Raw genomic sequence first — 20304 nt, 5'->3', positions numbered from 1 at the left:
ACTCATTTAATACTTTTTGGTTGATTGGATTCTCTAAGAGGGGTTGTACAAACTGAATATTAGAACGAGTTTAAATACATAATTAGCCAGGTGTGATGGCATGTTCCTATAGTCCCAGCTACTCGGGAGGCTGAAGTGGGAGGATGATTGAGCCCAGCAGGTCGAGGCTGAGCTGAGACCACACTATTGCACTCCAGCACAGGTGACAGAGTGTGACTGTGTCTCAAAAAAAAAAAAGAGTTTAAATCAAGCATTGTCTGTGTAATGAGTTGGGAATCATTTGAGTTCGAAATCAGGAGACAGTAGTCATCTCAAATGAAATCTTGTGTTGGATGTATCTCTTGACTGCGTAATTATACCAGTGCTTCTAAAAGCTTGATTCATGGACCTCTGGGGATTCTGAGATCCTTTCAGGATGTCCATGAGGTCAAAACTAATTTTTGTAATACTAGATATTATTTGAATTTTGTACATTGTGTTAATGTTTGCACTTATGGTACAAAAACAATGGTGGGTGAAACCATTGGTTCATTAGTATGTAAATCAGGGCAGGGGCATTAAGCCATTCTGGTAATGTTCTATTTGCATGCAGTGTTTGTTTTGTTTTTTTTTTTTTAATGGTTTGCCATTAAGCATGTCCTTGATGAGGCATTAACATTAAGAATTATAAATTTTATTACATTTTGACACGTCTTTTTAAATATTCTGGGTGAGAAAACATAAAGTAGACATAAAATAAATCAAAATACTACGGTGTCTCAAAGAAAAGAACTTGTGCCGTCATTTGAGTTGCAGGCTAAACTGCCAGTTTTTTCATGGAGTGCTATTTTTATTTGAAAGAATGACTATGGTTATTTAGGCTTTGGTATTTGGCAGGCTTTTTTGGAAAATGAACAAAGTGAGCATGTTCCCTCAAGGAAAATAACTGACAATATATGTTGCCAAAGATAAAATTCAAGTGTTTGAGTGAAAATTGAAATTTGGGAAAAATGTATCTCCACCAGGAACTTAGTAGCTTCCCATTTGTATTGATACCAGTGATAATATTAACAAATGCCATTTTTTAATGTGGAATAATTATATAAATATGCAGAAGATCTGCGTAAGTCATTGGACCATTATTTTCCGTATGACTAGTATCTCATACCAACTCAGACATGGGTAAAAGAGCCATTCAAAGTGCAAGATGGCCGGGCACAGTGGCTTATGCCTGTAATCCCAGCACTTTGGGAGGCCGAGGTGGGCGGATCACGAGGTCAGGAGATTGAGACTATCCTGGCCAACATGGTGAAACCCTGTGTCTACTAAAAATATAAAAACAAAATTAGCCGGGTGTGGTGGCAGGCGCCTGTAGTCCCAGCTACTTGGGAGGCTGAGGTGGGAGAATGGCATGAACCTGGGAGGCAGAGATTGCAGTGAGCCGAGATCGCGCCACTGCACTCCAGCCTGGGTGACAGAGCAAGACTCGGTCTCAAAAAAAAAAAAAAAAAAAAAAAAAAAAGTGCAAGATAGACCAGTGGATTTTAGTATAATAGAGCATGAAAAATTCATTGATGCTGTTTCAGATTGTACACTATAACCTTTAAAAAACTAGTATTTCTGGCCTGTCCACATTTTCTGAAAAGACTCGTCTTCTCTTTTTCAGCCACCCCCGTATGTTAGGCTGGATTTTCTTTATGTGGTCAACCAAAATAACAAATTGAAACAGATTAAGATGGGGTAAGAGGGGAGATTAAAGTATGATGGTCTAGGCCAGAAGTGGCATATATCACACCCACCCAGATTCCACTGACCATTACTCAGTAATGTGACATCATGTGACTGCTCGATGGCATGGGGACTAGATAATGTAGTCTCTGGCTAGACAACTACAGCTGTATCCAATGGAAGAAGAGCATGATTCTTTGAGGATGGATAGCTGTCTCCACCACTGAAGGCCTTGTTGAGAACATGACATTTGTGTAAAGTCATTAAAGAGGCAAAGGAGCAAATACTGCCAATATCTGTGTAAAGAGTATCATAGGCAGAATAAACAGCCAGTGCAAAGGCTCTGTGGCTGAAATTGGCAGATGAGGGGACAGGGGGAGTAGTAGAAAGTAAGATCATATAGGGTAGTAGGGACAATTTATATTTGGTCTTGTACACTACTCAAGAGTTTAGGCTTTTACCAAGTGAGATTAGAAGCATTGATGGGTTTCAAGCAGTAGAGTGTCAGGACCTAGTTAAACTTTTGAAAAAATTCCTGAGGTTGCTGGGTGGAATATACACTGTCAGGGGCCAAGAGCACAGGTAAGAGGCCATTGAATCAACCCAACTGAGAAATGATGGTGGCTTGGACCAAGGGATGATGATGGAGATGTTAAGGAGACAGTTTTCTGGATATAAAGAATGAGCTGGGCCGGGCGTGGTGGCTCAAGCCTATAATCCCAGCATTTTGGGAGGCCAAGATGGGCAGATCACGAGGTCAGGATATCGAGACCATCCTGGCTAACACAGTGAAACCCCATCTCTACTGAAAAAATACAAAATACTAGCCGGGCGAGGTGGCGGGCACCTGTAGTCCCAGCTACTCGGGAGGCTGAGGCAGGAGAATGGGGTGAACCCGGGAGACGGAGCTTGCAGTGAGCTGAGATCTGGCCACTGCACTCCAGCCTGGGCGACAGAGTGAGACTCCATCTCAAAAAAAAAAAAAAAAAAGACTGAGCTGATAGAAGTAGCTGAAGCGGGTGCTGAGAAGTAGCTGAAGGAGCTATGCGGTTGAGAGAAAGGTATCAGACTTTCCTACTTTTCAGCCTGAGCCACTGGATTAATGGAGAGCCATTTATGGAATGAAATGTGTTAGGAAGATACATTCACTAATAAAACTTGTTTTATTTTTGATGGGCCAGTTGCTTCCTAGTGGAATCACGTTTTGTTAACCTTCCTTTGACTAATAATATTTCCTTTTAACTGTTATTTTTTTTTGGCCACTTTCTAGTAAAATTACATTTTTAAACATTTAATACAATTTTATTTTAAAACAAAATCCATATTCTCTTGTGTGTAAATTTTAATGTTAAGAATTTTCTATCTAAATGTTTTTCAATTTTACACTGCCATTCTACCTTTGATTCTTAAAATTTTTATTTTAAGGTACTAGAGAAGGACAGACTCGTCTAATCAGAGATGGGGAGAAAGTCGAAGCCTATCAGTGGAGTGTTAGTGAAGGGAGGTGGATAAAAATTGGTGATGTTGTTGGCTCATCTGGTGCTAATCAGCAAACATCTGGAAAAGTTTTATATGAAGGGAAAGTATGTCGACTTCTACTTTCTAATTACTGTTATCTTAAATCATTAGGCAAATTAAAGGTTTCCTTTGCCCCATAGTGATAAAATTTTCTTTGTTTTGACATTTAAAAATACATTACTGTGTGGGATAATAATCTTTTTTTTTTCCTTGTCTTGAAATAGATATTTTAAAAGTATCTTTCCATGTAGTAAGAGCTGCATTTGATAGACAAATTAGCAATTGTCTGTCACTTAGTAATTTCTGTACAAAAGCTGTTCCCAGCCATTTTGTATTGGGAGCTTCTGTGCCACCTTTCATCTAATACCTCATGCCTGGCTATATTTAACTTGACAAGACATGAGGGACCCTGCAGGGCAGTGCTTAAAATGCCGGCATGTTTTGGTGAGTAGGGCACAGTAACAGCTGATAATTTTGACGTTGGTATCAACTAGTTGGAAACTCTCCTTTGGCTCTAGAATTAATATGTAGTTGTAATCCATCTTTCATCCTCACCCCTATCCCCTAATGAAATACTAATTTTGCATCACATGCAGATGGAGGCTATTAATCTTTATCTGCCAAAAAGGAAGATTTTAGCACTGTACTTTGGAGAAAATTTAAGTACTATAATTATTAAAATAAAGAACACATCTGTGTTATCTTGTATGTCATTAATATATGTGAACAGATAATAAACATGTGTCTCCTTTTTATATTCCTACTTTAGGAATTTGATTATGTTTTCTCAATTGATGTCAATGAAGGTGGACCATCATATAAATTGCCATATAATACCAGTGATGATCCCTGGTTAACTGCATACAACTTCTTACAGAAGAATGATTTGAATCCTATGTTTCTGGATCAAGTGGCTAAATTTATTATTGATAACACAAAAGGTCAAATGTTGGGACTTGGGAATCCCAGCTTTTCAGATCCATTTACAGGTAAGTTAGTGTTTATATTGAGTCTTACATATTTCCATTAGTGTTGATTGATACTTTTGATGTTTTCAAACACTCATGTGATTAGCTTTTTCAATAAATACCAACATCTACAACAAAGTTTTACTCCACATTCGTATGTTTAAGCCTCAAATTATGTAGTAATTCTGTATTTTACAGAAATAATAGTAAATTGTTGTCTTTCAAAAATACAATCATACTATAATGGAATTTCAGTTATTTGAAACAAAAACAAACTTGTAAGTTCTTTTATATAGTGTTTCTTTTTAAAAATTATATTTTGGCAAAATTTAGTAAATAATTCTTTTTTCGCATGAGGCTAAATTGGTCAGTCATGCATCAAATCTAAAGGTGAGCCCTGTGGGTAGTTTTAGTTTATATGTGATATATATTCTACAAGTTCATTTTAAGTTAGTTGTTTGTAACATCGTATGCAATATCTCAGATGTTATAAATGCAGTTAGGTGCTCATAACAGTCTGTAAATTGTAATGCTGGTGGTACTAGTCCAAATTCTGGCTCCTAAGAAGTGGAATCTAATCCTAGTAATATTAATGTGAGTTCTGGAGGCTGGTTAAGAGGAAATAAAATGCCTCCTCCAAATAACATTTTGAGATAGGCACTTGACTGTTAATGTTTTCCTCTCGTCATTTCTGACTCACATTTTTCATGTGCTAGTGCTCTTCCTTGTTTAAAAGGACCTCATATTGTATTCCTGTCTCAAATCCTTATGTAGATCCACCTTTTCTTCCCTGAAAGCTACTCCACATTCCCAAATTATCTCTTCTCCTTCTACTTCAAAATTTCATTGCCCATTCATATAATAAAACTAATGTTTCCTGCATCTTGATTTAAATAGAATTATCAGGTCAGGTGCGATGGCTCATGCCAGCACTTTGGGAGGCCGAGGCAGGCAGATCACAAGGTCAGGAGTGCAAGACCAGTCTGGCCAACATAGTGAAACCCCATCTCTACTAAAAAAGAAATACAAAAAATTAGCCAGATGTGGTGGATATGTGCCTGTAATCCTAGCTCCCTGGGAGACTGAGGCAGGAGAATCACGTGAACCCGGGAGGCAGAGGTGGCAGTGAGCTGAGATTGCGCCATTGCACTCCAGCCTGGGCGACAGTGCAAGATTCTGTCTGAAAAAAATTAAAAATTAAAAAAAAAATTATCAAAGTAACTCACTACTGAATTACAGATGATCTGATCCTCCAAATACTTGCACTTAAAAAGAAAGTAAGTGCTTAGTATCTGGATATTTTTGTTGTTGGAATTTTAGACTATAGTTCAAAAGAGTGAACACAGATTGTAGTACTGTGTAAGCTATTTTGCATGTGGGATACAGGAAAGGAATTAAAGCAGCTGACTTTGTCTGGAAACCTAGGAAGCACTTGGCTTGTTTTGCCCTTCTAAGACTCTTAACTTTATAAGCATCCTTACTTTTTTTTTGTTTTTGTGGACAACCTGATTATTTCCCTAGAGGTACTAACAAAACATAGGCACATATGCCACACATTTGTAAATGTATAAATGGAAATCTCTTTCCTTTGTAGTTTTCATCCCCTTTCTAATTCTCTTCTCCAGTGGGTTGTAAGCTTCAGTGGGTATTAGCAATTTTGTTCCCTACTGGATCCCCAGCACTGAGTCCATTGTTTGACACATGAATTAATGAACCTGGAGCTCTAAAAGATTAACATTTAGTGCCTGTGGTTTTGATAACAACAACAGCAGGAATTCTTGTGAGTTTGTATAGGAACAGAGACAGGAATTGATTGTATGTATATATATTTAGGTCAGATATCACCTGCAATTCTCTTTTGATATTTGAATTAAGCTTTAATATTTAAGTGCTGGGGCTAAGATATAATAAAACATTAAAGTTAAGAAAACAAAACTTGGATATTCATTAAAATTTCAGTTTTTTCCCAGCTATAAGACTTCTAACTATAGTTTCTGTCATTCTATCATGTGAAAGTTTTGCTCTTCTGTTTTTCTCCAAATGTAGGTTCTTCTAAAACAAGCATTGTGCTGTTTGAAAAATTCAGAACTTTGGTTCACTTCTGCCTTTTCTTTGTTTTGCATGCACAGGTGGTGGTCGGTATGTTCCGGGCTCTTCAGGATCTTCTAACACACTACCCACAGCAGATCCTTTTACAGGTGGGATGCAGTTTTGATTCATGTATCTTTCTTCACTAAATGTATGGCATCTTGCATTACATGGCTTTACATCTTGGAGATGTCATCCCATAACTGATAATTCCCTTACCTGTATTTTCAATTTTGATGGATCTCCTTTTCTTTAACTTCTGATTTTTGCTTTTTCCTGGAGTAGTTGTGTAGATTTCCTCGTGAATTTTAAATAGCATATTATTAGAACTCATTGTTTTCTCCAGGGGTCCTTCCTACCAGGAGAGCAGTGTAGTTAAGAACATAGGTTTTAGAGTCAGACAAACCTTGGTTCAAAATTGGGCTCTACCACTTACTTGCTGTGAGAAGTTGGCAAGTTACCTAACCTGTCTGAGCCTATTTTTTTTATCTGTGAAATTAGATAATAGGGGAACCCACCAACCAAGACACAGCATGAGTGCTATCACTGGCGAGATGCTACCAATCACGAGCAGAGAAGGAGCCATGTGAGTCCCTGATATTGGATGGAGCAGTACAATCAAGAAGTCTCCCCAGGCATATTTTGACTTAACATGGAAGGAGACATTCCACCCAGCTACCCAGGAATAGTCTTCCTAATCTAAGTTATTAATGTCCTTCTTGAAGCCCTTGAAGTGTTGGTGTATCTCTTCAAAATGAATTTATTTACCAAGGTATGCATGCCTCAGCGTCAACACTACTGGAAAAAGTTGCCAGAGTTGGACTTTAAGGCAGCTGAAGAAGTCTCTATTTTCAGAATGGCTTTTGATATCTTATATGATGCTGTTGTTGGATCTTCAGACAGAGTTCCTCGACAATATACTCAGTTTGGGAAGAGATCATAGCCTTTAGGTATCCACTGGCCTTGCAGATTAGTACTGTGAGCTATAAAAATCACAATCTACAGTCCTAAGCCAGAGATTGGACAAACATACAATGTTAAGTCAGTGTCATGAAGTTGTGGATTGCTGTCAGTGAGCTTCCTTTTTCCTGTGAATGTTTTTGTGGCCCAGATGCAAATGGTTGTACCATGTGCATTGATAACCAGTAAATGAAAATAATTAACTATCGCACTAAATCCCGTGATGGTACAGTGGCTGTTAAGGAAGTCTTTGATAACATGTGATTTCAAATGGTAGTAAGGATCTGAAGAGTAGATAAGATGGCTTTCTCTTTATCAGCAGTTCAGAAACAGTGATGCCCTGAAACTTAATACCAAGTGAGAATCCAAATCACTTTGGCGGCCTTTTTTTCTGGAACAGAAAGAACATACCAAGCTTCAACTAATACCAGCAAAATCAAGAAAACTCCGGGGGCCATTATAACCAGAGTATATCTCACTGTTCCATAATGTCAGTAACTCAGAACATGCAGTGATTATGCAGATATGCAAGATAGCATACACAATGTCCAAGAGAATTAGGGTATCATTAGGATAATTGAATACCTTTCATATAAATATATAACAGCCTCTACCATATTGAGGTATGAAAATAAAATGGCATAATATGTGTAAGTGTTAAGCAGAATGCCTGGTGTATATTTAAGCCATCGGTGTATGTTAGTCATTGTTGATGATGATGTTTTCCCAACTTTGTCAGTGGCACTGGGGCCAAAAGATTTCCCTGTCTGGCTACAACTTAAAGTCAATCTTAATTCTTCTTTCTTCCCCATATTAATTTATGCTGTCCTTAAACTGCTAATGTTTATTAGAATGATCTGGGAAGCTTGTTTAAATTACTTATCCCAGGGTTCTACGGCCAAGAGATTCTGATTCAATAGATTAGTGAGGAGGTTAAAACTAAAACTATTCATGATCTGATCTCTCACCAAAGGATTCTAATTAAATAAATGATCTTGGTGGTAGTTTGATCTTAGATTTTTTTTTTTTTTCCAAGTCAAGAGTTTTGCTCTTGTTGCCCGGGCTGGAGTGCAATGGTGCGATCTCAGCTCACCACAACCTCTGCCTCGCATCTTTAAGCAATTCTCCTGCCTCAGACTCCCGAATAGCCAGAATTACAGGCATGCGCCACCGTGTCTGGCTAATTTTGTACTTTTAGTAGAGACGGGGTTTCTCCATGTTGGGCAGGCTGGTCTCGAACTCCTGACCTCAGGTGATCTGCCCACCTCAACCTCCCAAAGTGCTGGGTTTACAGGCGTGAGCCACCATGCCCAGCGATCTTAAAGTTCCCCAAGTGTTTCTAAAGTGGAGCCAGTTTGGAATACCCCTGGGTTATGGGTGGACTCTGGGAATCTGTGTATTGAAACTGTGATTCATTCAGGTGGTCAGAAAACCATATTTAGAAAAGTGTGAGACTGTACTTTACCTCTTAAGAGCTTAATGCCTTGGGCAAGTTATTCAGCCTTCTGCTTCTAAAATATTGTGAATTATAATGGTATCTATAGAATAGTATAATGAATATATGCATAGAAGATGATTAGCTGGCATATGGTTAAATTTCAACAAACCTATTTATTCTGTGTTTCTCATTATTTTAATTAATCTTACTCTCTTTCTGGTTTTGCTTTTTAAATTTTGTTTGGCTTTTCTGTATATGTTGCACCAATTACAACAACTCCTGGAGTGTAAATTGAGAGAGGCTAGAACAGTAGCTCATTTTTCTTCTTCCCATAAAGGCTGATCCAATATTCTGAGTATCTCCAAATCCTGCTGATTCTCTCTCTATACTTACTTTTTATGTTTCCTTCTTTTTATTTTCAATAGGACAGCCACAAGTATTATCTATAATAAAATGTGACTGGGCTGTTGTCATAGTATCTCTAACCTACCTGAGTCTTTTCCAATTGTCTTATGTGCTAGTTAGTCCCACCCCTTTACTTCAATAGAATAGCATTCACATTTCTTTCTGGAAACTTTTATTTCTCTCCAATCCACTTACATTTTTGTAATTTACTAAACTTCTACAATTATAATACATAAGGCATGTAATGTTTAATTTGTAGCTAACATTTGTTGGGCACTTATGACATGCCCAGGCACTGTTCTCAGCATTTTTCTGTATTAAATTTATGGCATATTTATTTTGTATGGTATGACACCATTGTGAATTCTGCTTAATAATGGAAATAAGCAAAGAAGAGTTTGAACTTTATAATTTGCAGTCACCTTTGCTTACTAGGAGTACTATTGTATTGTAGGTGCTGGTCGTTATGTACCAGGTTCTACAAGTATGGGAACTACCATGGCCGGAGTTGATCCATTTACAGGTACATACTTTTTGTTTCTTTTTCCTTTTTTTAGATTTTAAAAATTCACTGGAACTTTTATTTAATGAAAAGAGTAAGAAAATTTGTGTCATTTTCTTGGTTGAGAACTTTTTGTGTAGTAAATCAAGACCAAACTTGTCTGGCTTTTCGAGTTTTCTCAGAATTGTCTCATTACTACGTATTAGAATCATCTGGGGAGCTTTCCAAACGTACTTCAGCCTTATCCCCAGAGATGCTTACTTGGTCTAATTCTGCTGTGAGTTAGGGACTTGGCAAAGGGTAGTTTTATAATCTTCCAGTGTGATTCTAATATGCATCTAGGAACGGAAACTACTGTTTTACTGTAGTAAGTCTGCTTTCCTCGCTACTATTACAAAGTCTATGTTTATTCTCATCTCTTCATTCTTACTTAATGTGTTGAGAATGTTATTCACTGGATTATACATTGGTCTCTTTAAGAAGACTCAGGAAAGAATTTGCTTCTGTGATTTAGGCCTGGAATAGCTATCATTCTTCTGAGCAACTAATTGTTTTTTAATCCTTAGTTATCTAGTCTACAGTCTGACATACCTAACTTGTTCATTGAATATGTGCTGGTATATTGGCTGCCAGTAAAACACAGAGCTAAATTTGTGGTTCATCTCTTTCAAGTTTGACAGATATCTTGGCATTTTTTTTTCTACTTAATTTTTATATTCTTCGTAATTTATATGAGAGAAATTGAGTAACATATGTGTTATTCAGCATTAAAATAAACACCCATAAACCTACCACTCAATAACTAACCTAGCCCATGTTTTTATTTTTTATTACTTTTGAGATGGGATCTTGTTTTGTTGCCTGGCCTGGGCTCAAACTCGTGGGCTCACATGATCCTCGCACCGGAGCCTCCTGAGTAGTTGGGTTTACATGCTCATGCTACCATGTCCATCACTTGGCATGTGATTTTGTAAGCTATTTTTTAATTGCGTAAGTAACATTGGTTAGCAATACTGACGTATAACATAGTAACTCTAATTAAGATTATGGATTCTGAGGCCGGGCGCGGTGGCTCAAGCCTGTAATCCCAGCACTTTGGGAGGCCGAGACGGGCGGATCACAAGGTCAGGAGATCGAGACCACAGTGAAACTCCGTCTCTACTAAAAATACAAAAACTTAGCCGGGCGAGGTGGCAGGCGCCTGTAGTCCCAGCTACTCGGGAGGCTGAGGCAGGAGAATGGCGTGAACCCGGGAGGCGGAGCTTGCAGTGAGCTGAGATCCGGCCACTGCACTCCAGCCTGGGTGACAGAGCGAGACTCCGTCTCAAAAAAAAAAAAAAAAAAAAAAAAAAAGATTATGGATTCTGGAGTGAGAATCTAAATTCAAATCTCAGCTCTAGGCCGGGCGCGGTGGCTCAAGCCTGTAATCCCAGCACTTTGGGAGGCCGAGGCGGGCGGATCACAAGGTCAGGAGATCGAGACCACAGTGAAACCCCGTCTCTACTAAAAATACAAAAAAAAAAAAAAAAAAATTAGCCTGGCGCGGTGGCGGGCGCCTGTAGTCCCAGCTACTCAGGAGGCTGAGGCAGGAGAATGGCGGGAACCCGGGAGGCGGAGCTTGCAGTGAGCCGAGATCGCGCCACTGCACTCCAGCCTGGGCAACAGCGTGAGACTCCGTCTAAAAAAAAAAAAAAAAAAAAAAAATCTCAGCTCTACTACTTTTTATCTGCTTGACCTTGAACAATTTATTTGATGTGTCTGTGCTTTTGTTTTTCTCATTTGCAAAGTTGAGGTAATATCTACTTACTAGAATTAAGAGCTTAAAATTATAAAATTTATGTAAATAACTTTTTACCAAATTAATGCTTAGTAATTGTTAGCTGCACTTGTTAACAAAAGTTAACAGTGCTCCCTCCCATTTTCCAGAAGTTAGTTTTTAACAGTATGGTGTGTATATTGGAACTTTATATACCTTAGTACAAGCTAATGTCACCTCTTGCCTAGAATAATGAAATAACTTCCAAATTGGTCTCTCCATGATCCATACTGCAGACAGTGATCATTTTATTGCTTACTCTTATGTTTCTGCGCCTCCCTTGATTAAAAAACTCTTCAGTGGCTTCCCAGTGAATATTTTTCTTTTGCCTTGCCTCACATTCCTCTCTGCCTTTCCTCTGTCCCGCCATACTGACCGGTGTCAGTTTCTTAGCATGTAATACTGTTTTCTACCTCCAGAGCTTTGAACTCACTGTTTTCTTTTGACATACTTATGTATTGCCCTTTGCCTTGTCATTTAGACCACAAATTATTGGCTGTTTTTCTGCCTTTTCTTTTTTACTTAATTGTATAATACAGTATTAGATAAGCTCAGTGAAACTTTTCTGAACACCCACATATGCCCTTTGCTAGATCACCTACTCTTATCTTTCATTGCATCCTGAACTTTTCCATCAGGGAACTTTTCATTATACATATTTGGATGATATTTGATTAATATTTGCATTCTTAACACAACTACTAGACTATAATGACCAAGAATGCAGGCAGCGTGTGTATAGCTCATTTTTATGTCAAGAAAAATTTATTCTTTATAAACAGAATTAATTTTATACACCAGTCTCACTGTTTCATCTTTACCTTCATCCCTTTCTATTCCTGATATACTCAGAATATTAAATCTTTTATTCATATTTTTGCACAATACCTTAAATGTACGTTAGAACAAAATAGGGTTTACGTTGATTCAGATTTGAAATTTGATATGTAAATTAGATTTAAATTATACTTAATTGAAGTCACTTTATTCATTGAATATTGATGAATTTTCATCATGTGCCAGTTCATGATCAGATACTGAGTTTCTGTTAATATAATAGAGACTTAAGATGTGAAAAAAAGTGTAAAAGACTAGGACTTGGATGGGCCTGGTGGTTCATGCCTGAAAAAAAAAAAAAAAAATCAGTCATGCCTCCATGATGGAGCTTTCATAAAAATCCCAAAGGTGGCTGGGCATGGTGGCTCACGCCTGTAATCTCAGCACTTTGGGAGGCCGAGGCAGGTGGATGACGAGGTCAGGAGTTCAAGACCAGCCTGGCCAATATGGTGAAACCCTGTCTCTACTAAAAATACAAAAATTAGCCAGGCGTGGTGGTACATGCCTGTAATCCCAGCTATTCTGGAGGCTAAGGCAGGAGAATTGCTTGAACCCAGGAGGCGGAGGTTGCAGTGAGCCGATATTACGCCACTGTACTCCAGCCTGGGCAACAGAGCGACACTGTGTCTCAAAAAAAAAAAAAGGCTAGGACTCCTCAACAAACCACCATGGCACACATTTACCTATGTAACAAACTTGCACGTCCTGCACATGTACCCTGAAACTTAATAAAATAATTTAAAAAAAAAAAAGACTAGGACTCCTGTCCTTCAGGGATTTATAACTTGGGAATTTATAAAGATGATGCAGAAAAAGATTAGAGCAAACGATAATGCCTACTACATCATTTGGAATAAGCAATAAAAGACATAAGGGAGAGATCAGCATGCCTTAGAAAAGATGAGAATGGAAAGTTTCATATAATTATATGGTATTCTTTGACATTTTTTAAAATGTATAATTTAGATTGAATTAGGCCAGGCTTGGTGGCTCACACCTGTAATCCAAGCACTTTGGGAGGCTGAGGTGGGAGGATCGCTTGAGCCCAGAAGGTCGAGGCTGTAGTGAGCTGTAATTGCACCACTGCACCGTATCTCAGAAAGAAAAAAAAGAAGTAGAAAGTATGAGATGATCCTGTTCTACATTTTAGCTGCCATTCCCCAAACCAAAAAATATTATATCAATAAATATAAAGTAACCAAAATATTGTGGATATTTTTCCCCTTGAGGTTCCTTGTTTAGTGCATGCACTGAATAGTTGCATATCTCAATAATTGTCAAAACTAAGTCATATGGTTAGTAAAATCTCATTTTTGATCACTACTTACGGTTATCATCATCTTCTATTCTTTAAATAGGGAATAGTGCCTACCGATCAGCTGCATCTAAAACAATGAATATTTATTTCCCTAAAAAAGAGGCTGTCACATTTGACCAAGCAAACCCTACACAAATATTAGGTAAGTCTCTTTAGTTAATTTTTTCACATATTCACAGACTGTTTGAGATGTCATCAAGGTTGTTTCTCTTCCCAACATGTGTCAGGAATTGGGTACTTAATATGAATAGAGATTTCTATTGTGGTATTAAACAACTATGTCCACCACAAATATACAGTTTGGTAAAGGATCCATAATACTTTCTAAGAAGCCTTACACAAATGTTAAGTAAGTAATTTATGATGACTTTAATAAAAAAAAATTAAAGGTAGAAAATGTAAATTCTACCCACCCAGGTTCTTAATGTTTTTTTAAAAAAATTAATGAACATCAATGAGTCAAGCATTTGAAAAATAAAGATCTTATCTTTAAAAAATTAGTGGACCTCAGAAATAATACAAGTTCATTTTCTTTTTTTTTTTTTCTTTTTTTTTTTTTTTTGAGACGGAGTCTCGCTCTGTCGCCCAGGCTGGAGTGCAGTGGCCGGATCTCAGCTCACTGCAAGCTCCGCCGCCCGGGTTTACGCCACTCTCCTGCCTCAGCCTTCCGAGTAGCTGGGACTACATTAGCTGGGACTACAGGCGCCTGCCACCTCGCCCGGCTGGTTTTTTTTTTGTAGTTTTTAGTAGAGACGGGGTTTCACCGTGTTAGCCAGGATGGTCTTGATTTCCTGACCTCGTGATCCGCCCTTCTTGGCCTCCCAAAGTGCTGGGATTACAGGCTTGAGCCACCGCACCCGGCCACAAGTTCATTTTCAATTGCCCATTAGAAATGAATCTGCTGGCCTGGTGCAGTGGCTCATGCCTGTAATCCCAGCATTTTGGGAGGCCAAGGTGGGCGAACTGCCTGAGGTCAGGAATTCAAGACTAGCCTGGCTAACATGGTGAAACCCTATCTCTACTAAAAATACAAAAATTAGCTGGACATGGAGGTGGGTGCCTGTAATCACAGCTACTCTGGCACGAGAATCACTTGAACCTGGGAGGTGGCGCAGTTGCAGTGAGCCCGAGATCGTGTCACTGCACTCCAGCCTGGGCAACAGAGCAAGACTCCGTCTCAAGAAAAAAAAAAAAGAAATGAATCTGCTTTAGCCACTTTGATTGCTTTTTCTGTTTGTGTTCCTCAAAACAAAATAACAGTGTTTTGTTGTTGTTGTTGTTTTGGACTAAGGATACTGTTAGCTTGTTCGCCACAAAGATTATGATGAGAATTAATTGGGATAACATAACATAACATACTTACCAGAGTATAAGGCAGGGTCAGTATTGTAAAAATTTATAAAAATCACTCATTAATGTTTTCTTAATTGCTTTATTTTGAATAATGTAGTATATGCACACTTTTAGATGTTTTTTAAAAACTCGTGAAAATCTAACAGGTATCTTGATATTTGCATTCCTTAATAAACTTGATTTTTGTTTATTAGAATTAAAGTTGTTAATACCTGAGATTAGTGAAACAGGCCCTAGTTTCCATTTATAATTGATTTCAACGGTGTAAATTTGGATAATTTACCTTTATTATCGGAATTTGGACTTTTTTATTCTTGAGATAAAGATTTTTAAAGAAACACAGTAACTCAAAAGTCATAAAAAGGATGCTGATACTAAAGATACATGTGAAGGATTTGAAGGAAATTGTTTCATGAAATGTGAACATGGGAAGAAAGGGCAGTATGTCCATTAAATAAATTTTTAAAATAATGTGATGTCAGATATGCATATGGAACTAAGTCATAAATTAAATGTTATCAGTAGGCATTTAACTCTTTGACTATTTCATTGACAACTGTAGAAGTTGACATAAATTGGCTAAAAAGTTGTTATAAATTTTCTCATGGAGAAACTAGGTTATTGACTTATACTTGAATATATATTACACATATTTCTTTGAAAGTCATTCAAAATGGAGGCTGGACGTGGTGGCTCATGCCTGTAATCCCAGCAGTTTGGGAGTTCAGGGCAGGCGGGTCGCTTGAGGTCAGGAGTTGGTCACCATGGTGGTCAGCCTGGCCAACATAGTGAAACCCCATCTCTACTAAGAATGCAAAAATTAACTGGTGTGGTGGTTCATGCTGGTAGTCCCAGCTACTTGGGAGGCGGGAGCAGGAGGATCGCTTCAATCCTGATGGCAGAGGTTGCAGTGAGCCAAGATCAAGCCACTGCACTCCAGCCTGGGCAACAGAGTGAGATTCTGTCTCAAAAAAACAACAACAGAAAAAACAGGGCTGGGTGTGATGGCTCACGCCTGTAATCTCAGCACTTCGGGAGTCTGAGGAGGGTGGATCATGAGGTCAGGAGATCGAGACCATCCTGGCTAACACAGTGAAACCCTGTCTCCACTAAAAACACAAAAAATTAGCTGGGCGTGGTGGCAGACGCCTGTAATCCCAGCTACTTGGGAAACTGAGGCAGGAGAATTGCTTGAACCCAGGAGGTGGAGCTTGCAGTGAGCCGAGATCACACCACTGCACTCCAGCCTGGGTGACGGAGCAACACTCCGTCTCAAAGAAAAAAAAAAGACAAAGCTCACAAGCCTTATCCTTACTTTATGGTTTTTGATGATTGTGATAATTGCTGAGAAACATCTTAAATCCCCATGGTGTACACTAGAGTACTTTTATTGAAAGTCTTGACATTTATATATTATCTGGCCAATTACAGTTAGGGAATTTTGAAAGTTTGGTTTTGGGTTTTAGGTAAACTGAAGGAACTTAATGGAACTGCACCTGAAGAGAAGAAGTTAACTGAGGATGACTTGATACTACTTGAGAAGATACTGTCTCTAATATGTAACAGTTCTTCAGAAAAACCCACAGTCCAGCAACTTCAGATTTTGTGGAAAGCTATTAACTGGCCTGAAGGTAAATAAACACTCTTCAAAAATATAACCAGAAAGCAAGAAATTTTATCTTCATTTCTATCAATATTACTGGTATTTGTAGATTAAATAAAAGTTAATTTGGGTAGTTCTAGTTCACTATGGAAAATCTTCACGAAAAGGGTTCACTACACTACTGGAATTGATAATCTTGTTTTCGTTAGATGCCTTATGAGAATCTGAAGGTAATATAATGATCCCCATATATGCACCAGTTTGTTTACTGTTTGAGAGCATTTGTGGATTCCCTGCCAGGCATCCAAGATACTCTTAGTGACCTGTTAACCCTAGGCTATAAACATGCACTATAAGTTTGGTGTTTTTTTTTCCCAATTATGTCAGTTAAATCTTTTTTGATTCCCAAAGAGTCCTTGCCCGTTTTTTGTTTTTGTTTTTGTTTTTTTCATGCCATTGATTTATTGCAGAAAAAGCCTTTTTTTTTTTTTTTTTCAATAAAATGTCCCATATTATGGATTTTGCTGATGTGTTCCTCCATCTCTGTATTTATTGCTAGTGGCAAAATTAGATTCTGGTTCAGTAGGAGTTTTTTTTAGGTAAAATTCTTTATAAATGATGATGCATACTACTTTTATATTATGGAGCACATAATGTTGGATTTTCTCACCTTTGGTGATGCTAAGATTACTTTGTGCATTCATTCAGATGGCATCTACCCAAGTCCTTGATTATAAAGCTCCCACCAACCTATAAGCATCCTATCACTTGTTAACTGGAATTCTTAAGAACTTTCTGGCTGGGCTCGGTGGCCCACGCCTGTAATCCCAGCACTTTGGGAGGCCAAGGTGGGTGGATTACCTGAGGTCAGGAGTTTGAGAGCAACCTGACCAATATGATGAAACCTCGTCTCTACTAAAAATACAAAAATTAGCCAGATGTGGCGACATGCACCTGTAATCCCAGCTACCTGGGAGGCTGAGACAGGAGAATTGCTTGAACCCGGGAGGTTGAGGTTGCAGCAAGCCAAGATCACGCCATTGCAATCCAGCCTGGGCAACAAGAGTGAAACTCTGTCTCAAAAAAAAAAAAAGAATTTCCCGTTTAATTGTTCGGTCTTCAGAAGTTTTAAAAGCAAGGTCTGTGCCCTGTTCTTTCCATTCATTTTTGAATACTCACAGTGTGTAGGCTATTTGATAACCTGAGAGAGTTACCTTATTTTAAAGTGAATATGATCTTACAATAATTAATCTAGTTTATATAAAATTATGGAAAATTAACAAAAGTTTCGGAAACGTGCATTTTTTAAAAGCTGACACATGATTTTTCACATTTTCTAAAATGGTTAATTTTGTAGTGGGAACATAAAATCCTTAAAAGTTGATAGTCAAAAGAAATTTTCTTTATTTTCATAAGTATTAATGACTTTTTTTTTTAATAGATATTGTCTTTCCTGCACTTGACATTCTTCGGTTGTCAATTAAACACCCCAGTGTGAATGAGAACTTCTGCAATGAAAAGGAAGGGACTCAGTTCAGCAGTCATCTTATCAATCTTCTGAACCCTAAAGGAAAGCCAGCAAACCAGCTGCTTGCTCTCAGGACTTTTTGCAATTGTTTTATTGGCCAGGCAGGACAAAAACTCATGATGTCCCAGAGGGAATCACTGATGTCCCATGCAATAGAACTGAAATCAGGGAGCAATAAGAACATTCACATTGCTCTGGCTACATTGGCCCTGAACTATTCTGTTTGTTTTCATAAAGACCATAACATTGAAGGGAAAGCTCAATGTTTGTCACTAATTAGCACAATCTTGGAAGTAGTACAAGACTTAGAAGCCACTTTTAGACTTCTCGTGGCTCTTGGAACACTTATCAGTGATGATTCAAATGCTGTACAATTAGCCAAGTCTTTAGGTGTTGATTCTCAAATAAAAAAGTATTCCTCAGTATCAGAACCAGCTAAAGTAAGTGAATGCTGTAGATTTATCCTAAATTTGCTGTAGCAGTGGGGAAGGGGGACGGATATTTTTAATTGATTAGTGTTTTTTTCCTCACATTTGACATGACTGATAACAGATGATTAAAAAAGAAAATACTGTGGATTAAGTAAAATTTTACATCTTGTAAAGTGGTGGGGAGGGGAAACAAAGAAATAAAATTTTTGCACTGCTGAACTGTGAGATTTTCCTGTGTAATTTGGGTAGGTTTTCAAGAGTATGAAAACAAATTTAAAAAGAGCTATAATCAGCAACAACACAATGACAATGACATCTTCCCCTTACCTTAGCCACTAAGGAGAAGATAAGGGCTGTTACTCATATAATTTGCTTTTATTATGTACACCAAACTGTTAATTGTTGTCAATTATCTTTTATTTAACTTCTCCATCTTCATTGCTAGGTTTTTCAAACAGCACTGATACATTTAAAGGTCTTGTTTTAGGGTAACTATTTTTAAAATTTTTAAATTATATTTATAAAATAATTTATAAATTATTCATAAAACAATATAAGATAATTTCTTGATTTGTCAGTTAAAAATCCTAAAATATATTTGTTAAATGGCTTATTTTTAGATGAAGAAAAAGCCAGTTGGTAAACTATGTTAGTCATCTATCAGTTCAGACAGACGAGGTCTCAATTTAACTCCAGGCTTAGATCCAGTTTCTTTTGCCCTTCACTGTTTGAGGTAACTTCATTTTTCATTCTAGTTCTGACATTTGACTATTTATTTTTGTCATTTTCCATTATTTCAAAGGGAGTTCGGAACATATTGAATTTTATCAAGTGATTACATAAGCAAGAGTACGTCAAACTGGGTTATTTGAAAGTCTAGAACCCCTGTCATGTGAAATTACTATTTTTGAGCCCTCTATGTTGTCCAGGCAGTATGGTAGACACACTGATATTTAATCCTTAAAACCCTTTTAAATGAGGGCGAGTATTATCCCTGCTTTCAGAAGTAGACATAATAGGATGAATCATGTAAGAGAGAAAAAAAAAGTGAAGCCAAGAGGGAGTTAACTACTCAAAGTACATGCCATGCTATACTTTCTAGAGAGGAGGTCACAGATGTGTGTGAACATCCTAGCAATTAACACAAAGAAGAAACCATCACATTAATTACACAATTTATTGTGTCTGAGGTAACCCAATTTCCTGAGAGAGGCATAACTATTCTATTTTCAAAAGTGGGAAAGATCTTTTCATAAAGAAGACATTGCCAAATACAGTGAGCAACATTCTCAATATTCATGGTATAAAGAACCATGAATTTCCTGGCTTAATGCCAAATTACAGCCTTAGAAGAATAATTCTTCCCCAAATGGGCAAGAAAAGGTTCTAATTGTCTAGAATAATCTAAGTAAAAACTTCTGGAATATCAAAAGGAAATGAGTAAAATGTAAATAGAAGGGGATATGTACTTTGGTGAGTATTAAATTGCAACTTCCTGGTGTGTACCTGGACTTTAAATATTCTGTTCACTGGCTCAGTTACATAACCTATACTTTTCTTTTTGTTGATTGGGTTTAGGTGGTTATGTCAAAGTTAAATGGCAAAATTAGGAATTTAACCCAAGTCTGACTGGTTCCTTTACAATACACTGCTTTCTTGTTAATAAGTCCAGTCTAGCATTAAGTTAATAAGTACAAATAATTTATTTGCAATATTTAGGAAAAGTAGGTACTTTTGAATAATGATAAGAAATAGTCTTGGTTAAGATTATGAGTTCCCTTTTCAAAATGTAAGGAGCGGCAGAATGTAAACACTGCTTCCTATTACTGTGC

General features: G+C 37.6%; 1 protein-coding gene across 2 annotated transcripts in view; it reads left to right on the top strand.

Annotated features, from left to right (window-relative positions):
• LOC105493877 (phospholipase A2 activating protein) overlaps nucleotides 1–18691 on the top strand; it is a 41734-nt gene extending 23043 nt beyond the window's left edge. For both annotated transcript variants that reach the window (XM_071077881.1, XM_071077882.1), the window contains 7 exons: nucleotides 3133–3290; nucleotides 3995–4214; nucleotides 6323–6391; nucleotides 9539–9607; nucleotides 13598–13699; nucleotides 16377–16541; nucleotides 17955–18691. In XM_071077881.1, coding sequence (XP_070933982.1) covers nucleotides 3133–3290; nucleotides 3995–4214; nucleotides 6323–6391; nucleotides 9539–9607; nucleotides 13598–13699; nucleotides 16377–16541; nucleotides 17955–18520 — 1349 coding nt within the window. In that variant the 3' untranslated portion in view covers nucleotides 18521–18691. The remainder of the gene's footprint in view (nucleotides 1–3132; nucleotides 3291–3994; nucleotides 4215–6322; nucleotides 6392–9538; nucleotides 9608–13597; nucleotides 13700–16376; nucleotides 16542–17954) is intronic.
• Nucleotides 18692–20304: the final 1613 nt, after the last annotated feature.

This window comes from Macaca nemestrina, chromosome 14, assembly GCF_043159975.1.
Source record: "Macaca nemestrina isolate mMacNem1 chromosome 14, mMacNem.hap1, whole genome shotgun sequence".
Taxonomy (NCBI): Eukaryota; Metazoa; Chordata; class Mammalia; order Primates; family Cercopithecidae; genus Macaca; species Macaca nemestrina.
Note: the sequence above shows the minus strand (reverse complement) of the source record. Positions and strands in the feature narration are given on the sequence as shown.